Here is a 24,826-nt window from a genome sequence, read left to right as displayed (position 1 = left end):
TCCCAGCTGTCTGACCCCTAATTCACACTGCTGTGATTATTACCTCTCATGTTGATATGAATTATGCTTATTCTGAATTAAGAAACCACACTCATGAAGTGTCAGTCCAAACTGCAAGGCTCTATCAAGGAAAGTGTTGCTTTGTAGAAGAGAAGAAGCTATAGGAATAATCAATTGCAGCTAGAGAGATACAAAAACCAGAAGAGGTAAATGGAAAGGGGTGAATCACAAAACCATTTAGAGTACCCAGCATGGCCTAAATATAAATGATTTCAAGCATGTCAACATTTATGAGATTCTTAGCAGTGCTCATGTTTGATTTATAAGTGTCACAGAATAAAGCTTCCATAAAATATTTTCTAAAAGTTTGTAAAAACAAACCAAATGTATACATACAAACTCTCAAAAATCCAAAGAAAAAGGTGCAAGTCAAAAGTTTTTTTAAAAAGCCTTAGGCCTTCTGATTATTTAAAAATATTTCCCTTTGCCATTTGGTAGATCAACAATTCCAACAAGACTAGAAAATCAAAGAGCAAAACAACAGAAAAGATGTCCACTACCACAGATCATTTATTTATATACTAAGTTAAAAAATGCAAATATTTAATTACAAAAAGTTTATCAAACAACTGTATACATACAGTTCATATTGTTAAAAGCCAACATGTCAGTTGATACTTTATGTACATTTGATTTATAATGTCATACAATTGTAGAAAAGCATCACTCAGCAGAAACTGATTTGGCATTTGGAAGTACTTACCACCCTGCACTAGAAGAGACGATTAATTTATATGTTACAATAAAAATATTTATTTGCTGTGATCATTTAAAGCAAATGGATGCTTTATGTTCTCTAAGAAGAATCATCATAAGTGGAGATTAAAGTGCACATAACCAATGTTAACAATTCTTCAACAATCCCATCTATCATTCTAGTTGCTCGAAGCACATCACAGTAACATCAAGGATTTAGGACTTTTCTCTGTGGCTAAAAGAGCAAGACTTGAAAAGACACTCAGTTTCCTAAGCTGCATGAAATACTTGTGGTGTACAGTAAGATGAAATGGGGTACAGAAATTTTGAAAATAGTCTTTGGTGGAAAACTCAGTGTGAAGTCTCCCAGATACATGACTTCTGGGGAAATATTTTCCTTTCCTAACAAAAATTCATCATATTTCATACAACTGTGGACCAAACATGCAGGCCATGCAACAGCATTTATGTAACCATCCCCCCAGTCGTTCTTTGTGGGCTACATATAACACAGGTTGGAGCAACACTGTCCACCTTATGCATAAATTTTGCTGGCAATCAAGAAAAAACATCACCAATGATTTGTCTGCTATAGAATAGGGTCCTACACTAGAAAAGTGCTCTTCAAAAACATAGTTCAAAATATTGGCTTTGTTTCATTACAAGCAATATAGTAAACCTTACAAAATATAACACAGTCGGTACTAGCAAAGCTGTTGAGGACAATAATTTAAATAAATCAGTACACTTTGGATAAAAGGATGCTTATGCATTTTACAATCTATTCAAAAGCAACAGCTGAGCAGGCTAAATTTACATCCACAACAGAAGCATGAGACAGTCACTGAAAATAAAGTGAGTTGCTGGTAATTACAGTTATAATTTTTTTCACACCAACTGGTCACCAATGGAAAAATAATTTTTTCTAAATTACAAATATGTTAAGTTTTGAAGAGTTATACTTGAAGAGCATACTTCACATCTTAGGCACTGGACCCAATTTAGAGGCAAAATATCTGTTAACAGGATTCACCCTCCTCAGGTTTCTGAAGGCCGTCCATATGAAGCTTACATACAGCACGACCAATACACATTAGATACTGCTGTAAATAGATAAAGGAATACAAAACACCATTAAATACAATTTTCACCCCATGGCACATCACGCATGGCAATACCACTTGTTTCACATCCGGTGAGCAACGGTCAGTTGTGGTTATGCTTTATTGAATATTTTCCTTTCTGTAGCTGAGAAATATACAGCTTAGACTTGCTTCCATCCGGTCTTTTAAACCAAACTTCATCATGGTTAATTGTTGTAATTATGGCACTACAGAAAATGAGGGAAGAAGGGTCAGGGGAAGAAAAATAGGAAGAATTTAGAAAGCTTATAAGCTAAAAATAACCTCAAAACTGCAGCTGTATTTCCACACAGTAAATGAAAATATGCATTAATTGTAAATGCTAGGCCCAAAAGATAGTGGCACCACTCTAAGGAAAGTTTTAACGTAATTCCTTGGGAACTGCATGTGTCTTTAGTGAAGGTAGCTAATGTTTCAGCCACCTATTTTATTCTCTTACAAGAAAACCCTAACAGGTACAAATACTTTAACTGTTTATAAGAACAACAGTCACACAGAGAAAACATAACAATAAACTACCCATAGTAAAAAAAAAAACCAAGAAAAGCCTTGAAATTACATTGAATATGAAGTATTTGAAAAAATGTTGGACAACTTGAAGCCAAGATTTAAAGCACAAAATGTATTAAACTCTTACTCATTATGCCAAGATCACAAGAAATAAACTGAAAGCTGACTTATCGATTCCCTGTTAAATAAGCCCTGGTTTTATGCTCCTTGTGGTAACCTTTAACACAAATAGTGAACAAAACTCCCTCCTCATACACACAGAAAATTAAAATTTCAAGTACATTGATGGGGAGAACAGAAAGCACAAAACCAATGATCAAAACAGTTAACAGAACAAAAATCTATTGCATACTGAGTGTGACAACTCCCTCAAGTCTTAGAAATTGTGGGGGTCTTGAAAGTCCAGGAAAGCTCCACTGCATGACTGCCCTGTTAAGCATCAGCTTTTAGCTTTTGTCAGACACTGGATACTAAGATCTTTACTTGGCCCAGTACAACTGCTGTATTCTGCTATATTAATCCAGAGGTTTTTTTTAATTTCAGACACAATCTGTAGTTTACTAAAATACCTTCCTGTTTCAGCCCTGAAGAAACACCAAAATCACCAAAATTTGTTTCTCTACACCATACATAAGGAAGAAAAGAAACTGCCAGTTCTACAGTAAACTACTGACCTATAAATTTAAAGTCAATTTTCCTGAGTACATATGCATATTTAATTAACACCAGGCTTAGACTTACTTGCCCCATTCAGGAAAAGGTAAGATATATCTTTTATTTTAAATACACTCTGAATTTTAGAATTTCCAAATATTATCCATACAGAGAAAACACATTTATAGATCTTAAACATTCAACCAAATTTGCACTCTAATATTTAGACTGTTCCAAGGCAGAATCTTTCTTAAGAGAAGAAAATCCCATTAAAAAGTTCCTCTCTTCTTTCAGAGCACTAATCAATGGAAAACAAAGCTCATCTTCAACAGCATGAAGTGTTTTTCCATAATTAAGTATTTTTGGGTCAAATTCTCAAAGCAACAAACTCCCAAGATACTAGGAAAAAAATTACTCCAAGGCTATCAGAAACTAGTAACAGCTTAAATTGTTAAGAGAGATCCTAACTTGACAACCCTTCAATCAATTCCAACCTTTACTATCTTCTTTCACAAATCAGCACTCATCTCAATACTGGTCTTCCAAGCTGAACTAGTAAATGTCATTGAGGTGGCAGTATTTCCACATAGGCCTTACTCTTCAATGCCATCATCCTAGTTATTGCTTAACATGAATGTACAGAGCTGCATAAGCTGAATAATCTTTACCTTGTAGGACATTCATCTTTCTTATCAATGCATATCGTCTGCCCTCGTCCATACCATTCGCCATCATAATACAGTCTTCCTTCTTCAGATCTAGCACTATGGAGATGCTTTTCTAATTTGACAGGTGCTAAATTAAGTAATAAAAGTGATTTAATATTAACTTCACAGAAATCAGTTAGGCAGTTAAATACACTTTCATCAAGTTATTTACATAGAAGAGACATTTTTTTCCAACAGTAGTCTGTCTTTTAATAATTGAATTGGAAAATTGGAAGCAATATACCTTTTTATTTCCAGTCAGATTATTAAAAGTTATATTTTCATTTTCAAATAGAAGCCATCACCTACGTGCCTATTGTCCCTTCTCCTCCTCACCTTCAAATATGTGACTTTACTTTGTAAGAACATGCTTCTCCCTTCAGTGCCAAATAAGCAAATATGAATACCACTCCTTTCCCACAGCTCTGCCTTTTCAGAGTTGTAGCTTGCAGTCAATTTGAGCATCCTTTGAAAGGCACCTGAAAGGTGCTGATGCTCTCAGCTTTCTGCTTAATCTTGTGCAAACACTGGCACAGCTTGCTAATATGAATTGCTGTAAATCACCATTAGAAGTCTGAATTTCTTTTATAATTTTCTAGAATTTTTGTCACCAGAAGCAACAGCAATCAAGCTACAGGTATCAGCACCTGAGAGAGGAGAAAGACAAAAGCCACATCTTCCAGCTACTTCACCCCATCCTCCATCACTACACCAGTACTATAACAAATACAATCTGCCTGGATGCAGTTTGCATCATTGGACAGAGCAAGTTCTGTCTTGTGAAACTAGACCATATTTACTTACGTTCTGGCTTTACCCTGTGTGGTCCCAGTGTAGCCATTGCCTTGAAACACAAAAGAAAATTAAAGTTAGTCAGCAGGCAGGGTTATTTTGTCTTAACTGCCAGCTTTAGTTGTGCAGTAACATGCAGTGGTATTTGCTTTTATATGCAAGTGTATACTTGCATTTACACGCAAAAAATACAATGAGAATTCTAAAATAAAAATGTGTTCAATGGTGACTGGGTAGCTACATAAAAAAGCATTTTGAAGATGAAAAAAAAAATCACCTTCTTTATTAAGTTTTGATTTCAATAACTCAAGCTTTTCTAAATTGAATCCTCAAAATTGCTCTTATGCAATTCTGTCAAGAAAACACAAAATTACATTAACTCATTCTGAAAAACAAAATGCTATATGAACAACCTAATCTTTTAATTTATATGTTATAAGCTCACAAATATTACTTCATGTAAACTCCAGACCACACATAACCTTGGGAAAAAAATAAGCACTGAAGAGGTTTTGGGGGTTCATTTGTTCGCTTTTTTGGGATTTTAAAAATTATTTCCAGAAAAGGCAAAGCCCTAGTTTTGGGGGGAGAGCCTAGATCCTGGGTTTGTTGCTACTGTTTAAAATTATGTAAAACTACAGAAAAAGGCTCTAGGGAAAGATATTTTGTGTCTGTTCCTCTGATGTGACAGAAAGAGAAAAGTCAGACAAGTTCTCATATAAAGGTCACATTTAACTTCTTGTTCAGAAAAGAGGTACAGGGAAAAAAACAGGATAGAAACTGACTCAGCCAACTGCCCACCAAGTTTCTGAATTCACCTAAGTGGATTGCTATTCCATAAACTCGGGTATTAGGGGAAGCTTTCTGACTGCAGGTGCAAGGCAAGGATAGCATTTCATTGCAGCAAGATCCCTCAACAGTCTTACAATCTTAAAAAGGCATTATGCAATTAAAAGCTGGATTTATTTTTTTCAAATGTATCAATTGACTAAACAAATTTCTTTTCCTCTAAACCATGACTCTCTCATAATCTGAGAAAAACACAGCTCCCCATTTTTATGTAAAAAAAGTGTAAGTAAAAAAAAAGTATAAGTAAAGCACATTTTTTCATGGAAAATTATGGACTCCCCATTTCAAAGATATCCTCTTGCACCCCTTTAATGGATTCCTCTCCATGATTTGGGTAGAATCAGAAGAAATAGCAATAACACAGCTTGAAGTGAAAGGATTAACTGACTACTGAAGAAATAAAAATCTATTTAGTGTTTTGATCATGTAAGAAATCCAGGTACACATTTTTAAATAGCAAAAGGACTAGACATGAACCCAACTAAATCCACAGGCACTGGCATTCATCCTTTCATCTTACCTTCCTTATTGTTGTCCAGTCTTCAAGTATATCAAGGTCTTGTAACATATAAACTATATAAGGGCGTGGAAATGTTAGGGAAAACTCTTTTAAACAGAAATAATAAAAATACTCTAATGTTTGTAGAAAGGTATTAATAGGTCTGTTCTGCAGATCGTTCACAAAAAGCATACCAACACGAAGTAAAAGCTCAGTGCAAACACATCCATCTTTCAATTATGCAACCTAGAAGTTCACTTTTAAGAATTATTAAAAGAGGTAATAATAGTATGTAGATACTCAGGGTACTGGAGTTCAACATAAGGATAGGATAAACAGCTGAGACACAACCATTCCATTCCTAACAGTTCAAAAATTATTCTATTTGCAATAATTCAAATTACAATAAAAATTGATTGCAATTTCAATGTGCCACTGCAAAACAGCACCTACACTAGTATCAGCTTAAATAAAATAATTATTTTTACAGTATTCCGCAACATGACTCTTCAAGAGAAAAGTATGGTCAGCCCCACATAGCTGAATATCAAATATTTTAAAAAGAGGAGGCAGAAAGGCAAAGCTCCCTTCCTTAAACTATAATTGCAAAGTAAAAAATGTGTATTAGAACAAATGAACTTCAGAACAAAATTCCATATAGTACAGCTATTCCATTACAATGGTCTTCACTTTCTACTTTGTTTCTACCCATTTCATCCCTGAAAAATAAGCTTAGCAAAAGGTGCAATGGATGTTTAAAAAAATAATCTCATAAAATGGAGAACAAGGTTAAACTTAAAATTACCTTTGAAATTTTAGAAATCTTTTAACTACTTTCATTTTTTTTTCTCTAAATAGCAAAAAATTAAAAATGAGAAGCTGGGTAAAATTTCTAGTATTTGCTTTGCACTTATCTGACAAGCTCACAACTATTTCTAAACTACAATCAAAAATAACAAATTCATTTACTTTAAAACTGAAAGGATTTTTCACTTTAGAAACAGCCTGAAATTGCTGAGATTTTATACCTAATACTAATATATAATCGATTCTGCTTTTGCCTTGTAACTATTTTTCTTTAGAGTTAGAAAAATCAACTTTTAGAAACATTTTCTATTTAAAACTAGTAGCTAGGTAAGAGAATCTTAATTTCAATTTTCATGATGGGAGGATGTGTCAACATGGCTTCTCTAATCTGAATAAGAACAACGTCTGCCATGCAAAAATCACTTTTGATAATGCATTATCCCTTCAACTTGATTTAATGACATATGTAATAAAATTAGCTATAAAACTGCAAACACTACTAGAAAGAACAAAGATTTCAGTAAAAGGATATCTGATACAACAACAGGTTTCTTCTTATCTGGGCTAAATGGATCCTTCCTTTTCTTCCTGGACTGGAGCTCATCATTCCATAATTCTGAAAAGATATAATAAGAACATGCTACGAATCAGAAACATTTACATGTTTAGCTCTTTTTATAGCAGAAAATATTGTCCAAAACCAAAAAATAACATTTTCAGGAGATGCTGTTTCTGAACAGACTAAAGGTGTTTTTTCAAGATTCAAAGAATTACAAGATTATGTAGACACACATTAATACTCTCAAAACACACAAGGGATGCTGACAACTACTGAACCAAAACTGAAGTTTAAATTCAATCCCCTGCCCAAAGTCTACAGTTGAACAGCATTCAACCAGACAATCTAAAACTCATCAGACATACCATGTGTACAGTCAACTAATCAGTAACCAGCAGAAGATTAAAAACAAATAATAAAAAAGCAAACTGAATTTCCAGCCACCTGAGGTAATGTCAATGCTATGTCTGTCTTCTTCAAGTCTTCTAATCTTCTCTTCTAGTTCACTTTGTACAGTATCATATAAGAGAAGCTTCTCACTCTATAAAAGCAAGGTTACAGATTTTTACATTAGTGAGTTCAATGATCTAAATACTGACAATTTAAGGCATCAGTGGAAGCAACATAAGAATAGCTTTTTCAGAAGCCACAAAGCATATGACATCTCCCTCTATCCACTTTCTTAGCATGAGATCCTAGCTCTTTAAAGAGAGCACACTTGCTTAGCACAAGTGAAAATATAAGTACGTATTTATCAACTACTGGTACCAAGAGTAATTAAAAGCATGCAGTTATCTTTCCAGAATAACTCTTTGCACTTTGACACAAACACGGTATTTTTGTGGATAGAAAAGTTTTATTCACAATGGGTAACTAAAGTAGTAGCCTCTAAGCCACCTTTCATTACAAATCACAAAAGCTAATGTTTTCATGGAAAGCCTTTTATAACGCTATCTCCTACACTAAATTGCACAGTATCTTACAGATCAGTTACTCTTTAGCATGAAAACCCACTAAATTCTCTAAAAAAGTAACTTGGAATTAAGCTGTGTTCCAAGCCTTAAGGAAATAACCTTACTGCTCTTTCACAAGCTTGCACATTTCCAAAACTATGAGTAGAAAACACAGCCAATTGTTCAATTTTAACATTCACTTTCAGTGAGCAATGTTTTTAACAACTCTGAAAAACAGAGAGCTTGGACTGACTAAAAAAAACAGTGTAAGCAGCTCAAGTCAATGAATCCAGTTATCTGCTACCATGTCTCTGTCAGAAGCTGCAGTTCCCTACAGCCAAATGAGCAATGTCTGCACCTCAACTGCTCTTGCCCACAGCACAGCAACAGAAACTTCCCTTTACCTGTGTTCAAGCTAGTTTGCTAGAGTGAAGCAAATCAGTCAAGGAATGGACAAAGAACCCTATTCCACTAAATGACTCTCACGCTTACGATTCCCTCAAGTTACAGAGTATTCAAATTCTGAAGACCTCCTTTCACATAATTTCCACATTAACAATATGTGAAAGCTTTATAAAAAACATCTCCGAGGTGAATTTAAAAGGCAGAAGCCTCTTTACATATATCTGAGGTGACAATTGAGTGTTACCTGTTCTGAGACCATTTTAAAATTAAATAGAGTTTGTGTTTAGACATGTGTTCTGCTTCATGTAGCTGGTAACAAATAAGGTGTGAAAGCTATTACAGGCATCAGAGGCATTCTTGCTGAATGGTTATATTCCAGAGCAACAGTAATTCTACAAGCAGCATTTCTGACTTAATAGAGCTTTTCCCCCCAAGAGACTTGTACTGGATGGTGAATTCTGAATGCTTCACATAACAGCAAAACAAGGGACAAAGACCACCTCAAAGAGGAATAATACACAGCCAAGGCAAATCATTTAATAATGGATAAGAGACCTTGCAAGTCTTACAGGATTCTGTCCAGCCTCAGGAGTATTCACAGGAGTAAAGACAGGCAGTAATGAGTCATCCTTCATAACACTTAATGCTTTCCCAAGGCATCAAGAAAATGGAAAACTTTTCTAAAGTACACATGCCTATTCTTGCTTTATTGGTATAGTAGGTACCAGGATTTATGGAATATAGTGAACCACTCAGAAGAAAACACCTTTAAGCAACTGTAAGGGGGCTGAGGAGTACTATGATGAAAAGGATCTAAGCAGCCATGTACAGCATTGGACATACATGTATTGAGTGTTTGTACTACAGTATCCAGTATTTAGATACATGAACAGGAACCTTTATGTTCAAGGAGAGAAATGTATTTTTCTTGTAACTGCTTTTGAAATTACAGCTATATCAGTAGCTTTCTAATGCATCTCAAAAAGACTTCTTTGGTTTTATTATTAAATATAAGGCATTTTTTGCTAAAATTATGTCAGATATTTTAGTTACTTTCCTGGTAATCTTTTTATTAAAAAGGTAAAATATCATGTGGGAATCTATTAATAAGAACTTGATAATGAAAAAATAAGAAGACTTAGCACTATATATATATATATATGCAAAGCCAAACTAATAAAAAGCTCTTCAACATCTTCATTAACAACTCAGACATGGGTCTTGAAGAAATACTAAGTAAGTTTGCCACTAAACTGGGAGGGGCTACTGACTCCCTCAAGGGCAGAGAGGCCCTGCAGAGAGACCTTGACAAATTAGAAGGCTGGACAACTGCCAACCAGATGAAGTTAAAAAAGAACAAGTGCTGGATTCTGCATCTGGGACAGGGTAATTCTGGATGTACAGACAGACTGGGGACTGAGAGGCTGGAGACCAGCACCATAGAACGGGACTTGGGGGCTCTGGTTAACAGAAAGCTGAACCCGAGCCAGCAGTGCCCTGGCAGCCAGGAGGGCCAGCCCTGCCCTGGGGTGCATCGGGCACAGCATCACCAGCCAGGCAAGGGAGGGGATTGTCCTGCTCTGCTCTGCACTGGGGCAGCCTCACCTCCAGTGCTGGGGGCAGCTCTGAGCACCACAGTATCAGAAAGCTATTAAACTACTAGAGAGTGTCCAGAGGAGGGCCAGGAGGATGTTGAAGGCTCTGGAGGGGAAACCATATGAGGAGCAGCTGAGGTCACTTGTTATGTTCAGCCTGGAGGAGACTGAAGGGAGACCTCATCTTGGTCTTCAATATCCCCACAAGTGGAAGCAGAAGGGCAGGTACCAATCTCTTTACTCTCATGACCAGGGATAGGATTTGAGGAAAAGGCATGAAGCTGAGCCAGGGGAGATTTAGGCTGAGTATCAGGAAAAGGTTCTTCATCCAGAGGGTGGCTGAGCACTAGAACAGGCTCCCCAGAAAAATGAACCCAGCTTGTCTGAGGTGTTTGGACAACACTCCTAGGCACATGACTTGATTCTTCAGTGTCCTGCACAGGGCCAGGAATTGGACTAGACGATCTTGATGGGTCCCTTCTAAATCAGCACATTCTATGATTCTAATTTTCAGATGCTTTGAATAACATCTTGCATGGGCTTATATATTACACAGCAGTTGCATTCAAATAGCAAATAACAGCAATAATAAAAACATGCACTGAACCTGAAAAGCATGACAGACAGTAAAGTTAGATGAGATTAGCTATCAATGTGAAACAGCTGGCACAACCTCACAGTGCTGTCGAGAGGCTTGAATTTCACATTCATATTTATTCTTCACAGATTCCAGACAAAGCTCTCTATAGATACCTGTAATCAGACAAATTACAGCAATATTACTTTCTTTAGCAAATATCCGACTTCGGAATTCTATTTTAAGACTGCCTGCAAGTCCCAACATATGCACACAGCAAAAATACAGATATATTACCTATATCACTTAGAGTGGCTGGCTGCTTAAAAGAATAAAAATAAGAACAAGTAAATCCTTAATTCTGAAGATCTGAGAAAAACTAAATGCTATTTTAATTCCTTCTCCTGTCAGTCAATAAATTACACCAGTGGTCACACTAACTTTAGAAAATATGTCAATTTCATATATCTGATCAAATTATCCTGAATATTATCAGTTTTCAAACTTAAGTACTGAATGGCCTCTTCTCTTTTCTAATTAGAGTTTAAAATAAGGTTTTGGGGTTGTAAAACAGCTAGAAAACTGATTGAAAGAAAAAGGTTTTACAAATTAATATTTGGAATAAGACTTACTTTTTAATGCATGACCTTATTACATTACAATAATTAACAACACTGTTCCATTCTTAAAAACAGTCACCTTGTGATTAAGGGTATCACTTCTAAGCATTAGGAGCATTTTTAGATATTTCTGGAAATGTGTCCACTAAGCCAGCTGAAAAAAACCTTAGAGGTACCTGAAATGTAATATCTGGCAAGCATCTACAGAACTTGATTTAATATATTCAATGCATTCAACAAAAAACACTTATATTCCTTCAGATTAGAAACTTGAGGAGTTAAGTTTGCACACACAGTGGTGGTGTCTTGCAACTAAAGAACTTCCAAAACCAACTTCCCTTATAGTTCAACTTACTATAAATGAACACTACTAGGGGAACAGAACTACTAGCAGCAATCTCTCCAAAAAACAAACCACCAAGTATTGCATCAATCACCTTTCCACAGTGAAGCTATTCTAGAATTCAAAATGTTCTTTTTTTCATTGCTACGTTATGCTGGCTTTTATTTTCTTAATATTTACGGCTGACTGGTATATTTAGGTCACATATTTATTTGCCTGTAATTGAAAAATATAGGTATGAACCATCCTAGAACTAACAGTTGTTTTTCTGACTTGCTATAATAGTCAAGATCCACATTTTGTGTGAATAGTGCCTTAGAGAGCCAGGGAACACAAGTTTCATTTCTAACACAGATGCAATTATATCCCAAGTTTAGCAAAATATAGTTTAGTTTAGGGGTTTTGTCACCACTTCCTCCCCTTTCTTAGGCAACCATAGGTCCTTACGGGTTACTTGGTGGAACTCAAGTCCTGCTATTACCCACTTCTGTAAAGGCTCTCAAACAGCAGGAGCACATAAGCCAGTTCTGCAGTCTCTTGCTTTCTCTGGAATAATTTTATCAAGGTCATTCAGTTGGGGACAAATGGAAAAAAAACCTCCTATTTTCTATTTTCAGCTTCAAGGAAACTGTTGTTTCTAAGCTGGGCTTTTTTTACATTGAAACATGGCTCTTCAATGGTGCTGAAGACCAATCAAGAGAATGTGTAATATGCTGCATATCCCATACCTACATGAAAGCACTGATGGACAGCCACATTTAAAACTGAAAATTAAAAGCCTGGATTAAGGTTGCTTTTATATCAAATCTTTTGCAAGTTTAACTGAGATCCTCCTGCAAAGCCTAAGTGGACTGCTTAGGATTAGTACTGTAAATTCGGGCTAAGAACTTAAAACCCAGTAAGGCTGGGTCAGCAGCTGAGAAAAAGCATTATAGATAAGACCTGGAGGGACAGAAATGCAACAGATCAATAGATTTCAAATTCTCAAAGTCAGAAGTACCAATGAAGACATACTGGGTACTACTGAAACAGCACTAGTATTATGAAAAGCATAAGGTGGCCTGTCACTTTTCAGTGAGTCTGCACCATGTTTCTGCTAAATTTCTTAGAAAAGACACTGCTTCTCTGCCTACAGATCACAGGTGTCTGTCTTTTGGCTCTCTGACAACCTGTGTTATGTAAGCCTTAGACAGCTGAATCCTCCTAATGGACTCAAGCTGTAACATGAAACAAATTTACACTAGGGAAGTACAGAACTTTGTCTTCCTATAATATTACCATTTCATATGAATATATGGTTGTATACAAGCAGATAAACATTCTTGCCTTCTTCTATGAGCGCAAAAACCTGTATAAACCTTAGTTTTAATAACTAAAATTCAGCTTAGAAAAAAGCACCAAGGACAAGAGGCTTTTCCTCTTTCCCTACAGAGAACAGAAGGATAGGAACAGAGGAGAAGAGACACAGACTAGAAGATCAGGAAAAAATGTCATCATATTAGATTGCAAACATTTCATGACATAGTACCTACATATCTCTTCAAGAGTGACCATTGTGTAGACTTGATCCCAAACCTTCTGACTAAAAAAATTCTTAGCTTTTACTCAGTAATTTTGTTCTTACTACACAAAGACAGGCAGCTATTAAGTGAAACATTTAAAAAAGACATATTTTTAGTGGGAGTTTAGCAGGCAAATTATGCACGGAGGTAAACAACATATTCATTTTGATTTAAAAACTACTTCATATTTAAAATTATGCTACAACATTTCTAACTTTGAAACACGCTCCTTCAACAATTCTAAAGAAAACAGAAGATTAACCTAAAATGCATAACAAGTTCATACTTTGAAACAGCAATACTCATTTTACATGCTTACCTGCCACCTTGGTTCGGATTTGCATATTTTCTTGTAATGCTGCCAATGGTTCTAAATATTCAGGTGCTTTTCCAGCTATGACCTCTTGTAGCTTTGCATCCACTTGGCTTAATCTTTCTTTGTAAAGTCTTAAAGTAATAGAAACAAAAATATGTATTTTATTTAAAATAAAACACAAGTTAGAAGAAATATTTTTAAAATAAGTATTTGTCATCCCTTTGTTAATGCTAAGGAACACTTAAAGAAAATGAGGATTTGCTAGCGTTTGAATTTTCCAGTACATATTTTCTTTTTGAACAACAATATCCATGTCTTACAAGCCTTTCTAAAAAGCAAATGCAAACAATCAGAAGTGCAGAAAGGATAAAATTAAATGTATCTCCATCTCTAAGGAAGAAAAAAAAATTGCACATCTGTTAATAATAGGACATGAATCAACATGGCAGAGGAGAAGAAAAGGTAATACAATGCATAAGAACAAACTAGGTTATGTCATGACAGAGAAAGACAGTTTGTTGACAGAAATGATCATTCACATTTTATGTCACATATCTGCTCCCACACTACCATAAACCAAGCAAAACGAGATGCAGGTGCTTAATAAAGCAACCCTCAATTCATCTCCTGTGAAAATCTACATGTTGCATAGTATTATAAATATCATGAGATAATTTCTGACACATTACATTCCTGCCAAAAGGAAGTGTAATTAAAATATTTTTACTTTACCTGAAATTTAGTCATTCCATAAAAGCTGATATTTTCTGGCAGACAATGAATAAATCTGCTTGCACTTTGACAAATTTAATGTAATATCAATTACAAACATTTCAATCTCAATAAAGCTCCACGTACTTGTGGAGCTAGAGTTCCATGTTAGAATCATCAATATAACTAACTTCTCCTGTTCTCACTTTTCACCTTGCACCCCACAATCAAAAGCTGTAAAATTAAAACAAACGTGTACAAACTCTCTAAGTGTTACAAACAAATCAAGTACTACCTGTTTATATAGACATAACAGATGTCCTTGGGACAAGGATGCTGCTTTTTACTTATTTAAAGTGCACACGTTAAGTAATTAATTAGACAAAATCAAGTTCACCTATACTGATCTATCAAGACTTCTGAGAAATAACTGCCTGTTCACCTTGCCACCAGGATTTGTCCTGCAGTCAGCTAACACAGCCTGCAGCTGATCAAACCCCAGTTTGCTGGGCTTAACCCTTGATAAGCATGCTCTGCACATGGTGGTTAGCACAGAGCTATAGCAGAATTATTTAGCCAGACCATAAGCCTGGCTGCACAGTGCACCTGACTGGGTCAGTCACTAACATTTGATTACACAGTACCAAGTACCAGGTACATCAAAGCAAACAGTTATGGACAGGGTGCTGTCAGCACTAGGTCCCATGCACTAGTTAATGGACTGCAACTATTTATCCATTACTTTCAAACAATGATTTTTCTAAAATGAATAAATGCTACCAAACTACTGTAAATGCTACTTATCTCATAACATCCAATTCCAGTTTCCCTGAAATGGATGAGGGGACAGACCCAATCATTACACCATCTCTGCTGTTAGTTGTGACAAAAATCCCACTGTTCATGCATCTTTTTCTACTTTCCCAATGTCATCGTTTCCCTATTCACAGCTGCTTCTCCCTATAATCCCTCTTCCATCATTCTAATGCTCCATTTCTGATATCCCCACCATCACTGTTCTTCCAGCCCACACAAATATCTCTATATCTGAACTAAGCAATGTCTCTACAATGCCTTCCTCCATATACCACAGCCCTACCACTTCTCAAACACCATTTATAAGCCTTAAGCCCCCAGAAGTATTTGCTTCCTTCCTCTCGGGACCACCCTCTTTCATATTCACTTCTTACAGATCTGTTTTCATAAATTGTTTTCAGTCATCCAAGCTGTTGAGCAGATGGCTGACAGTTTTGAAAAGCTGACAGTTTTCCAAGTGCCAAACCAATCAGTACCAACTGGCTCCAGTACTCATCAGTTGGCTGTATTTCCCAGGTTTTTCCATGCTTAGCCCAAAGAGCAGGACAAACAGTCTTCTCTAGACACTGCAGCAAGGAATTTCTTGTTGGGCAATTCCTTCCAGACCCTATTATTTCCAGACCTCACAGTGTCCTGTTATGCAAAGTTATATGTTTCAGCTCTGTAGCAGAAAGAACTATCTCACAATATAAATATGCATCTGAACCATAAGAACAACTAAGTTTTCAATTAAAGCATATGGCCCAAGAACAGACCAGGTCTTCTCAAGGTTTCACTTATCAAGCACCTTATTAAGTTAGTTGCCAAAATACCACCAATTTTAAACTTGAACAGATGCACCTAACTTAAAACAAATTTTACTTCACATACACTGCTGGAGTGTGTCCAGAGAAGGATAATGAATCTGGTGAAGGGTCTGGAGCACAAGTCCTGTAAGCAGCAGCTGGGGGAGCTGGGGTTGTTCAGCCTGGGGGAAAGGAGGCTCAAGGAGATCTTACTGCTCTCCACAACTACCTGAGAAATGTCTGCAGCAAGATGAGGGTCAGCCTGTGCTACCTGGTAACAAGAGGCAGGACTAGAGAAAATGGTTGCACCACGGAGGCTTAGATTGGATATTAGAAAAAATCTCTTTCACTGAGTTTTCAAGCATTGGAACAGGCTGCCAAAGGAAATTGTGGAATCCTTGAAAGTGTTCAAAAATATGCACACATGTGGTGCTTAGAGACATGGCTTAGTGGTGGACCTGGCGCTGATAGGTAAATGGTTGGACTTCATTATTTTAGAGGTTTTTTCCAACCCTAATGATTCTATGATACAAATGACAGGCTGTAATACAAATGACAATCGCTTTTAAATAACTGTGGCTATTAAGTTTATCTCTTCTTTTTAGTAGGTTTTTACTAGCTACTTATGTGTAGGTATTATGGCAGACTGAGAGATAACAGTATTTTCATTTTATCTTGTACTGGTACGAGGTTTGCAGTAACCACAAGAAACATTGATTGGTACCAACTATAAAAACTACTGCTGTAAAAAAACCCCCAACCTAATTCCTTACTTAGGAAAGACAATGCATTTAGGTCTCTCCCACATATAAAAAAGTATGAGAATAATATTGAATGAATAAGTAATTAAACAAAATATCAGATTTCCCTAAAATCATAGTTTCTTGGTTCTACTAGGGAGTTTGATGCAACAGACCCAGACTAGCCCTCCACAGGAACAACATTTCAAAACCATCCTTACAGCAAAACAAAAAATACATGAATACACAGAAACATTCTAGAGCAACTGCCTGCAAGTAATTTCAGAATTCCCAGTCCTTACTCTTCTCCAAAAGTAGCATTCACATATATGAAAGACAGGAAACACCAGCTGCACACAATATTTCATGGAATGGATCCTCAAACAAGGCACTTGAAACATTAAAATACTTACTGATCTTTAAGGTCTGTAAATTGCTTTTCAAGATTGGACATTTCATCTAAACATTCCATTCTTCTTCTTTCACAGTCCTCATCATCCATTTCTAAGAATAAAAAAAAATTAACAATGTAATATAAATCAAATAAACTGGCTACTTTGTTTCTAGTGAATGCGGAAGGGTGCCTGAATTATAACCATGAACCGTTTCCCTCATATTATTATTCTCATAAAGCAGAATATGAGAAATCACTTGGCACACAGAAAGCTACAAAGAAAGAAACCTAGATCTAATTCTAGAATAAACTCCAAAAACAGCAATTCTTCTTCCTCAAAACAGGAAAGAACAGCACTGTAAGACCTTAAGAGGGTAATTTCATGACTGAAATACAAAGAATATATAAGAATACATGAAACAGAAAAACTAAACAATGTGTATCACACCAAATGAAAGACAACATTAAGCATGAGCTGTTATAAGTCACCACTGAAAATTCAAGTGTATCCTGGGTTAGTACAAACAAAAGCAATCCCTGGAATATGCACAGTTATATGCACAGTTCAGGGCATATAAAATTCAAGACTTGTTTTATTCATATTCCTAAAAGAAAAAGTAACATATAATATTGAAACAGGTTTCATCCTGTCCAATTGGAAGAGTTCTTTGAAGTTGAAATATTAATGTAAAAACATCTGAAATTCATTTTAATGAGCATTCAAAATCACTCCAATTAAACAATTCTTAACCTGAAAAGTCTAGAACACTGCAGACATGTGACTTTATATGCTTTTATGTAGCAAAAGTAGTTCATGTTAAACTCTTTTCACAGATTTTATTTTGATTTATATTCCTGATTGCTTTTTGTAATTTACCTAGGGAAGATAAAGCAACATAAATACACAATTTTTTTGCCAAAACTTTTGACACTGCCATTGAGACATCCAATGTTACTAAACATCAGCTGTTACCTCCATTGGCCATTCTTAGACTAGAAAACTGAGAAACTTAAATACAAAATTCTTGACTCTTTCCCAGCCTTCCCAGAAAAAAAAAAAGAAAAAAGGTTTTGTTAAGCTATATTCAAAAGTCAGGTAAGTGAAACTGCTTTATAACAGCAGTATCTGCAGGAATTGGCCCTCAGTTGATAGCTGACCACTATCAACCAACAGCAGGCATGCAGAAGGCATGGCCATGCACTCAGGAACTGAACTGGTGCAAACAGGCCAGATGCTTCAGAGAAGGCACTCTCCTAAGGAGCCCTTACTTATGTAAGCAGTTACTCTGGCAAGAGAAATCCTACCTCCTGACAGAGAGGAAAAGTAGGATCCTGAACCCAGCAGGGATCATTCTTTTAGACTATAAACAACCCTGAGCTTTTTGCTTCTTTGTCACTCACATTTTTCCAACAAACACGTTTAACTGCTTTATGCTGTTTCCTACACCAACTACAGAATGCAGCATCCTTCATTCTTGTTGTTTTGCAAAACAGTATGGCAATTTGTAAAGCTGATGAGGTGAAAGGAGTAGCTTCAGGGCCACTAGCTGCTTGGAAGGATCCCATTAAATCAGATGTCTACTCAGACCTCTCAGCACTTAACTTCTTCCTGAAATCATCACAAGCTTTTAAGACTAAAAAACTATACTGACTTTCTCTGCCTGGACATGCAAACCAGCAGTCAGCACAGCAATGCCAATCAGTATTACAATGGCAACTATGAGCCACAATTAAACACCTAGTGCAGTCTGTCATACTACTGTTAGTACAGTCAAAAAGGAAGTTTTAAAACACAGGATAACCTGAAGAACTTGAAAGCAGAGCAAGAAAATTTGAAGACAGAACTTAAAAAAAATACAATGAATGGGGAAGGTGGGGGAAGAACATATCAGGCTGTTAAGAGATACTATTTACATTAAAACATTGTTCTCAAATGTAAGGCAAAACCATAATCACAGAATAAGGCTGAAAATCATATGAAAGAACAAAGTTTTATGTGGCTGTTGGACACAATATCCAAGCCAAAATGTATTTAGCAATTTATAATTTGGCCAGATTTAAGGAATGTGGCAATCATATTACTCAGAGTTGCCTAAAGCATTTCTGTGCTACAAAAATAAAAGTTTCTTTAAAATGTGAAGGCACCTCCCAGTGAAACCAAACAGGAACAAGCACTGGGATACCACAATTTTCCCCTTTATTCTCAAACATGCTTCAAATGTGTTTTGCTATGCTTTCGATTCTAAGTATGTTTTAGGAAGGAGTTCACTCATAAACTCTTCTTAAATTAACATGGATTTTATTGTTTAGGGAGTACAAAGCAAAGCAAACTAGAACTGTAATCCTGGTTGAGGATCAGAGCACACCCACTGTTAGAGGGGAAAGGGACTGCATCTTACATTTTAAACTTGTGTTGCAAGGAAATTGCTATTCATTGGCATCCAAGGGTATAGCTGACTTCCTTGTAGATAAAGAAATAACACACAGCTCTCTCCGATCTCCTCTCAGCTACAAATACTCTCAAAAGCCTTTGACTTTCTGCCTAGAAGTCTTCATTCTCCCTATCATTGATACTAAATGTCAATTCACATGCCAAATTCAATTGTTTCATCTGTAGTCTTCCTCCAAAAAGATTAATAAAATTATGAAGATTTTCAGAGTCCTGAAATATATTTAATTCCCCACTTACGGAATTTCTTCCTCATGGCCTTAAACAACATTCAGACTATGGAATATGCATTGGTGAAAAAGTAAAATGTTGTAAGATCAAATCTCATGGCTTTCCAATTGATATTAAATCCATATTAAAACAGTTGCTGATAGGTCCATTTTATCTCAAAACTTCAGATTTACTGTATAGTTTCATACTGCAAAAAGTATTTAGGGTACTCTAAAACACTTTCAAAATCACAGTTGTTTTTTCCTACTATACTCGAGCAGTCTAACACAGTAATTAGGGCAACCGGGTTTAAAAATAAAAAAAAATGCACACAGCATTTAAAATGTAACAGCACCTAAAATAGCTTTTTTAATAAGCTGTGGCCGATATAAAGCACTTCAAAAAAAGGCCAAATTCTCCTCTGGGATAGTGAGCATAACTTGTGGCTTTTTTAATTCATCCCTAACAAACTATTCTATATCCAAGTCAATAAAACACCTGTTCTAAACACATAACATCAAAATGAACAGGACAGAAAGAGTGCCAGCTCTCAAGGACGAGTCATGCTTCCTCTAACAGCACCTTTTGTATTCTTAGGCATCTAGTGAAGACAGGAAAAAAAAGAAGGCTGAATGCAAGTAAAGCAAATTACAAATTTGACAAAAAATTCATTACTAATTTCAATTGAGACTTATTCCTCATCATTTTAAGTCTGTAGGAACAATATGCTTACAGGAAGTATGTTCATATTGGCCAAGACACTGAGACAAGCTTCTAATTTTCTGTAATCATCACACTTTAAGTACTCCCTTAAAAGCCTTTTTTCTGTGGAATGCAACAAAAATTATCTGAAGAGCTTCTTGTATTGTTTTAAAGAAACATGAACAGACTACATTCACTTAAAACACACTTATTCCTTCCTAATCCCAGACTCTCAGGCACATGGTATGATTCTTGGGTGTCCTATGCAGAATCAGGAGTTAGTCTAAATGATCCTTCCGGGTCCCTTCCAACTCAGCATAATCTACAGTTTTAATTTGGTGATATAGGGGCCTCAGCACTAAATCACTTAAGCTGCCAGAACCATATGTCAGGACTAGGACTGGTCCTGGCCCATATCAACATCAGGACTTTTCTCAATTCACTAACCCTGTCCAACTTCCTTTCCATCCCCTGTCTTGCATCTCATTGCTAGTCAAATGAGGCATCACAAACTCCTACCAGTTATCACCTGGAAACCTGTTTTAAGATCAAAGACAGAAAGTAGTAATCACAAGGAAACTTAGAAGAGATAATAATAACCTTCTTAATAACACAGTGGAAATTAAGCATAGAAAAAGTGATCCTTTTATAGCTAGATTTCAGCTAATAATGTAATTCAAAACCTACAGTCCAGATGGAAACTATGGAAAAAAGAAGGGACCTTTAACTGAACAGAGGCTGAAGTGATTTGCAAAAGAGGCCAGTGGTATTGACAGGGTTTCCAATATCCATCCCTCCAAAGACAGGTCTAAAACCCCTAGTTGAAATTCATGAGCTTGCAAGGAAATACGCACTTCTATGTGCGTACACACGTGTTCATGTATGCACACGTATGTATATATGCCAAGCCCTTAAGTGGAGAGCTCAGCGAGGACGCACACCAGCGCAGCAGGGCTCTGGCACGGAGCGGAGCGGCGCGGCCCAGCCGGCTATGGCCGGGTACCCGCCGGCTCGGGGCTCGGCGGGGCTCCCTGCCCATGCGCCCCGCCCCGTTCCTGCGCCCTGGCCGGCGGCCCGAAGAGGAGCCGCGGAGCCGAAGCAGAGGCTGGGCCGGGGCGGGGTGACGGGGGGAGGAGAAGGGGCGGACACCGACAGCCACCGGAGCCGGGGCGGAACCGGTGTGTCCCCGGGGCAGCACCGAGCGCCGAGGGAACCGCCGCGGCGCCCTCTCAGCGGCGCTGCCTTGCGGGCGACTGCGGTACCTGAGCTGTCCCCCTCCTCGGAGACGGACGAGCTCTCGGTCTCCTCCTCCTCAGAGCTGCTGCCCTCGTTCTCTCCGTAGTCCACCTCCATCTCATCGTGATTATTCTCCTTCTTCTCCCGGGAATGGACCGGCATCGTCCCCGCCGCTGCTGTGGAGCCCCGAGCCCGCCCTTCCCGCCGCCGCTCCGCCGCTGCCACCGGCCGCTCCTCCCCGCCCGGTGCCTGCGCGCCCGCCCATTGGCCGAGTCCCGCCGCCGTCTAGCGTCACCCCGCGCGCGGCGTTCTGGGAGTTGTGGTCTGCCCTGAGGGCTGGCGGGGTGCTGTGAGGGGCCGGGTGCGTAGCGGCGGCCTTTCGCTCCCCTGTTCTGTCCCGGGACACTCACAGGACTGCTCGGCGCCGAGAGAGGCTTCATCGCGGCGGGGCAGAGCTTTGCACCTGCCCGCTTCCCCCGCAGGACGCCGAGCGAGGCTGTGGCCCTGTGCGGTGGGGGGTTCGATCGTGGCCGTTCCCTGCCGGAGTAGCGGAGGGACGACGCGGGGCCTCACGTGTGCCCCACCAGCCTCCCGCCGAGGAGTTTAGCATCCTTGCAAGGTGTCCCTTGTGGCTCGGATCTCCGAAGGGAGAAGTCCTTGTGGTTATTAAAGGGAAATTCTTTACTGTGAGGGTGGTTAGGAACTGGAACAGGTTGCCCAGAAAAGCTGTGGATGCCTCATTCCTGGAAGTGTTCCAGGAACTTTTGGAACAAGATGATCTTTAAGGTCCCTTCCAACTCAAACCATTTTATGATTCTATGAATAGTGGCCTCCCCAACAGAACTTGCTTCTCCGGTGTCATATGCTGTTCTGTAACCAGTGTGATATGCTTTAAACTAAGTCAGACTGAAAGTGGCAGCTGTCCTCTGACACTAGGTATGAGAAGTGACTAAAGACATAATACTGCAATCTGTGCAGGTTTGGGATCATTGTTTTGGCTTTGAGTATCACTACTTGTCTGTTCATTCACTAATTGCTGTTAATTGAGATGTACATAAGACGTACTGAGAGTACATAAGATGTACTGAATAGAAGTGATACTTTCTGGAAGAAGCTGTCCAGACTGTGCCCTTGCTCTAAGGGACTGATTAGCTTCACCTCAGGATATAAGCACATACAAGGAAGTCTGGCAGGGATCCTGGTTGTGGCCTGCAGGTCGGTGGGGGGTGATATCTTTGGGGCCAAGGTGAGCTCGCTTGTACTGCACAGGCTCACTCTTGAAATCTGGGCCCGCTGCAAGAGGAGTAGAAAAGCACAGTGTGTCTCAGTGATGTGATGTGCCACTTCAAAGAAGTTAAAGTTGTGTGTGCCTGGCAGGAGCAGTTTTTCATATTGAGATCCAAATTTAGTCCCTCTCTGCTGTCTGCCTGGATGTTATGGAGGCTATATTGTGAGGCAGTTAATAACTTCTGCATTTCCTTCTGGATTTCCACCTCCATAGCAATAACTGCCCACCTCAACCACAATAACAACTGCTGTTCATTAGTCACTTCTTTTCTCCCACATCTCTGTATATCCAATGCAAGTAATTTCCCTGTATCTTCCCCAAGAGGAGTGTATGTAGGTGTGCCACCTCTTCTCCAAGAGCACTGAGAGAAAAATTAGGCATAACTGACCTCCTGACCTCCCACCCTTCAGTGTGCAAACTCCATCCCTTCTCTTCTTGCTATCTCTGCCTTTGTAGTCACCCAGGGACACAGCACAACTCAGCATGCTTTCTCCATACCCATTACAATTTGCATCTCTTTTTTTTTTTTTTTGATAGATCCATAGAATGGTTTCAGATCTAAAGGACCTTAACGATAATCTAGTTGCAACACCCCTGCCATGGGCAGGGACAACTTCCACTATCTTTAGTTGTTCAGAGCCCCATCCAACCTGGCCTTGAACACTTCCGGGCATGGGGTATCCAGAGCTTCTCTCATCGCAGTAAAGAATGCCTTCCTAACATCGAATACAAACCTACGGTTTGTAAAACCTCTGTAGCCCGCATGGGGATCCCGAGTGCTGTCCTAGATCGGCAGCAGCGGGTTGCTGCAGGTGCCGAAGCCGGCTCTCTCCTGCCTGCACTCCCGGCTGCTCTCCTACGCGCTCCCAGCACCGCGCACGCTGCGCCCGGCCGCACCTCGGCATAAGGGAGCGCGGCCCAGCGTTTTTAAATGTCTCTGGCTGCTTAATGGAGCAAGAGCACCTGAACTTGTCCCCAGCTTTTTCCCAGGAAACTTGTGAGTCCCCGAAGCATGGCTAAGTGCTGGTTCACATAACTGTAAAAACGGACCAAAGTAGTTACCCGGGTCCTTTTTTTTTTTTTTTTCCCAATCTGGTATTTTTTTTGAGGTAGCTCGGTTAAAAGTGTTAGTAATGATGACTGATAGTCAAATGGCTAAAAGGAGCTAGGTGATGGCCTGAAACAACACCAAGAGAAATCCCAGAAGAAAACCAGGAAATTTCACCAGCTGGATCTGAATTATTTTTTTAAGATATCTGTAGGGATTCAGAAAGGAAAAAAAAAATCCAAAACACAAAACCAGAAGTAAAAATGTCTAACATTTTACTTACAATCCCCAATTCAAGTGTTGCCTTTTGGATTAGTAAGATAAAAAGACTAGAAATCAAAGGTTCTGGACTAGGAAAAAAAAAACCTCTGTTGGAAAATAGTTGCAGGGAAAGGAATGTCAGGAAAACAGGAAACCTTTGGCTTGATTGTAATTTCCTATTCAAACAGTTGGAACTAGGTCTAAAGGAGCTAAAAATAAACCCCAGAAGGAAATCAAAGTTCCCATGCCCTGGTGGAAATCAGCGACCATGATGAGGAGTTAAGACAGAAACTTTTTTTAATAACACACAACTCTACATGCTTCTATTCTGTTTATAGCCAGGAGAGGGGGGGATTACCAGCTAAAGCAATATAAACATCTGTTGTGTGGAGAAAAAAAAAAAAGGACTGGTTGAAATTAACTTGACTGTCCAAATGGAGTGCTGGAAAATGTAAGAGCAAAGGGTACTTCTGGGCGCTACATATGGGCACAGGGCTTATGACAGCTTATAGTTTATTTCCAGACTATAAAGCTAATTTA

The 24,826-nt window shown here is 38.3% G+C and overlaps 1 protein-coding gene across 1 annotated transcript; it reads right to left on the bottom strand.

The window, feature by feature from the left end:
- Positions 1-552: 552 nt before the first annotated feature.
- On the bottom strand, positions 553-21,896 carry BRMS1L (BRMS1 like transcriptional repressor). The gene is made up of 10 exons (XM_036384552.2): positions 21,716-21,896; positions 17,112-17,202; positions 13,650-13,777; positions 10,902-10,981; positions 7,720-7,816; positions 7,249-7,332; positions 5,931-5,995; positions 4,574-4,613; positions 3,731-3,857; positions 553-2,086 (listed from the first exon to the last, which is right to left on the bottom strand). Exons 1-10 carry the CDS (start codon positions 21,849-21,851, stop codon positions 1,963-1,965), a joined length of 972 nt encoding a protein of 323 aa, XP_036240445.1. The 5' UTR covers positions 21,852-21,896; the 3' UTR covers positions 553-1,962.
- Between the last annotated feature and the right edge of the window lie 2,930 nt (positions 21,897-24,826).

This window comes from Molothrus ater, chromosome 6, assembly GCF_012460135.2.
Source record: "Molothrus ater isolate BHLD 08-10-18 breed brown headed cowbird chromosome 6, BPBGC_Mater_1.1, whole genome shotgun sequence".
NCBI lineage: Eukaryota > Metazoa > Chordata > Aves > Passeriformes > Icteridae > Molothrus > Molothrus ater.
This window is presented reverse-complemented; position numbering and strand designations above follow the sequence as displayed.

Excerpts from the sequence above, each read along its gene's own strand:
- BRMS1L (XM_036384552.2), bottom strand. The coding sequence starts at position 21,851 with ATGCCGGTCCATTCCCGGGAGAAGAAGGAGAATAATCACGATGAGATG. Across the intron at positions 17,203-21,715 it reads CGAGGAGGGGGACAGCTCAG|AAATGGATGATGAGGACTGT; the intron begins GTACCGCAGTCG and ends TTTTATTCTTAG. Across the intron at positions 2,087-3,730 it reads AAAGATGAATGTCCTACAAG|TGCCATAATTACAACAATTA; the intron begins GTAAAGATTATT and ends CATTTTCTGTAG.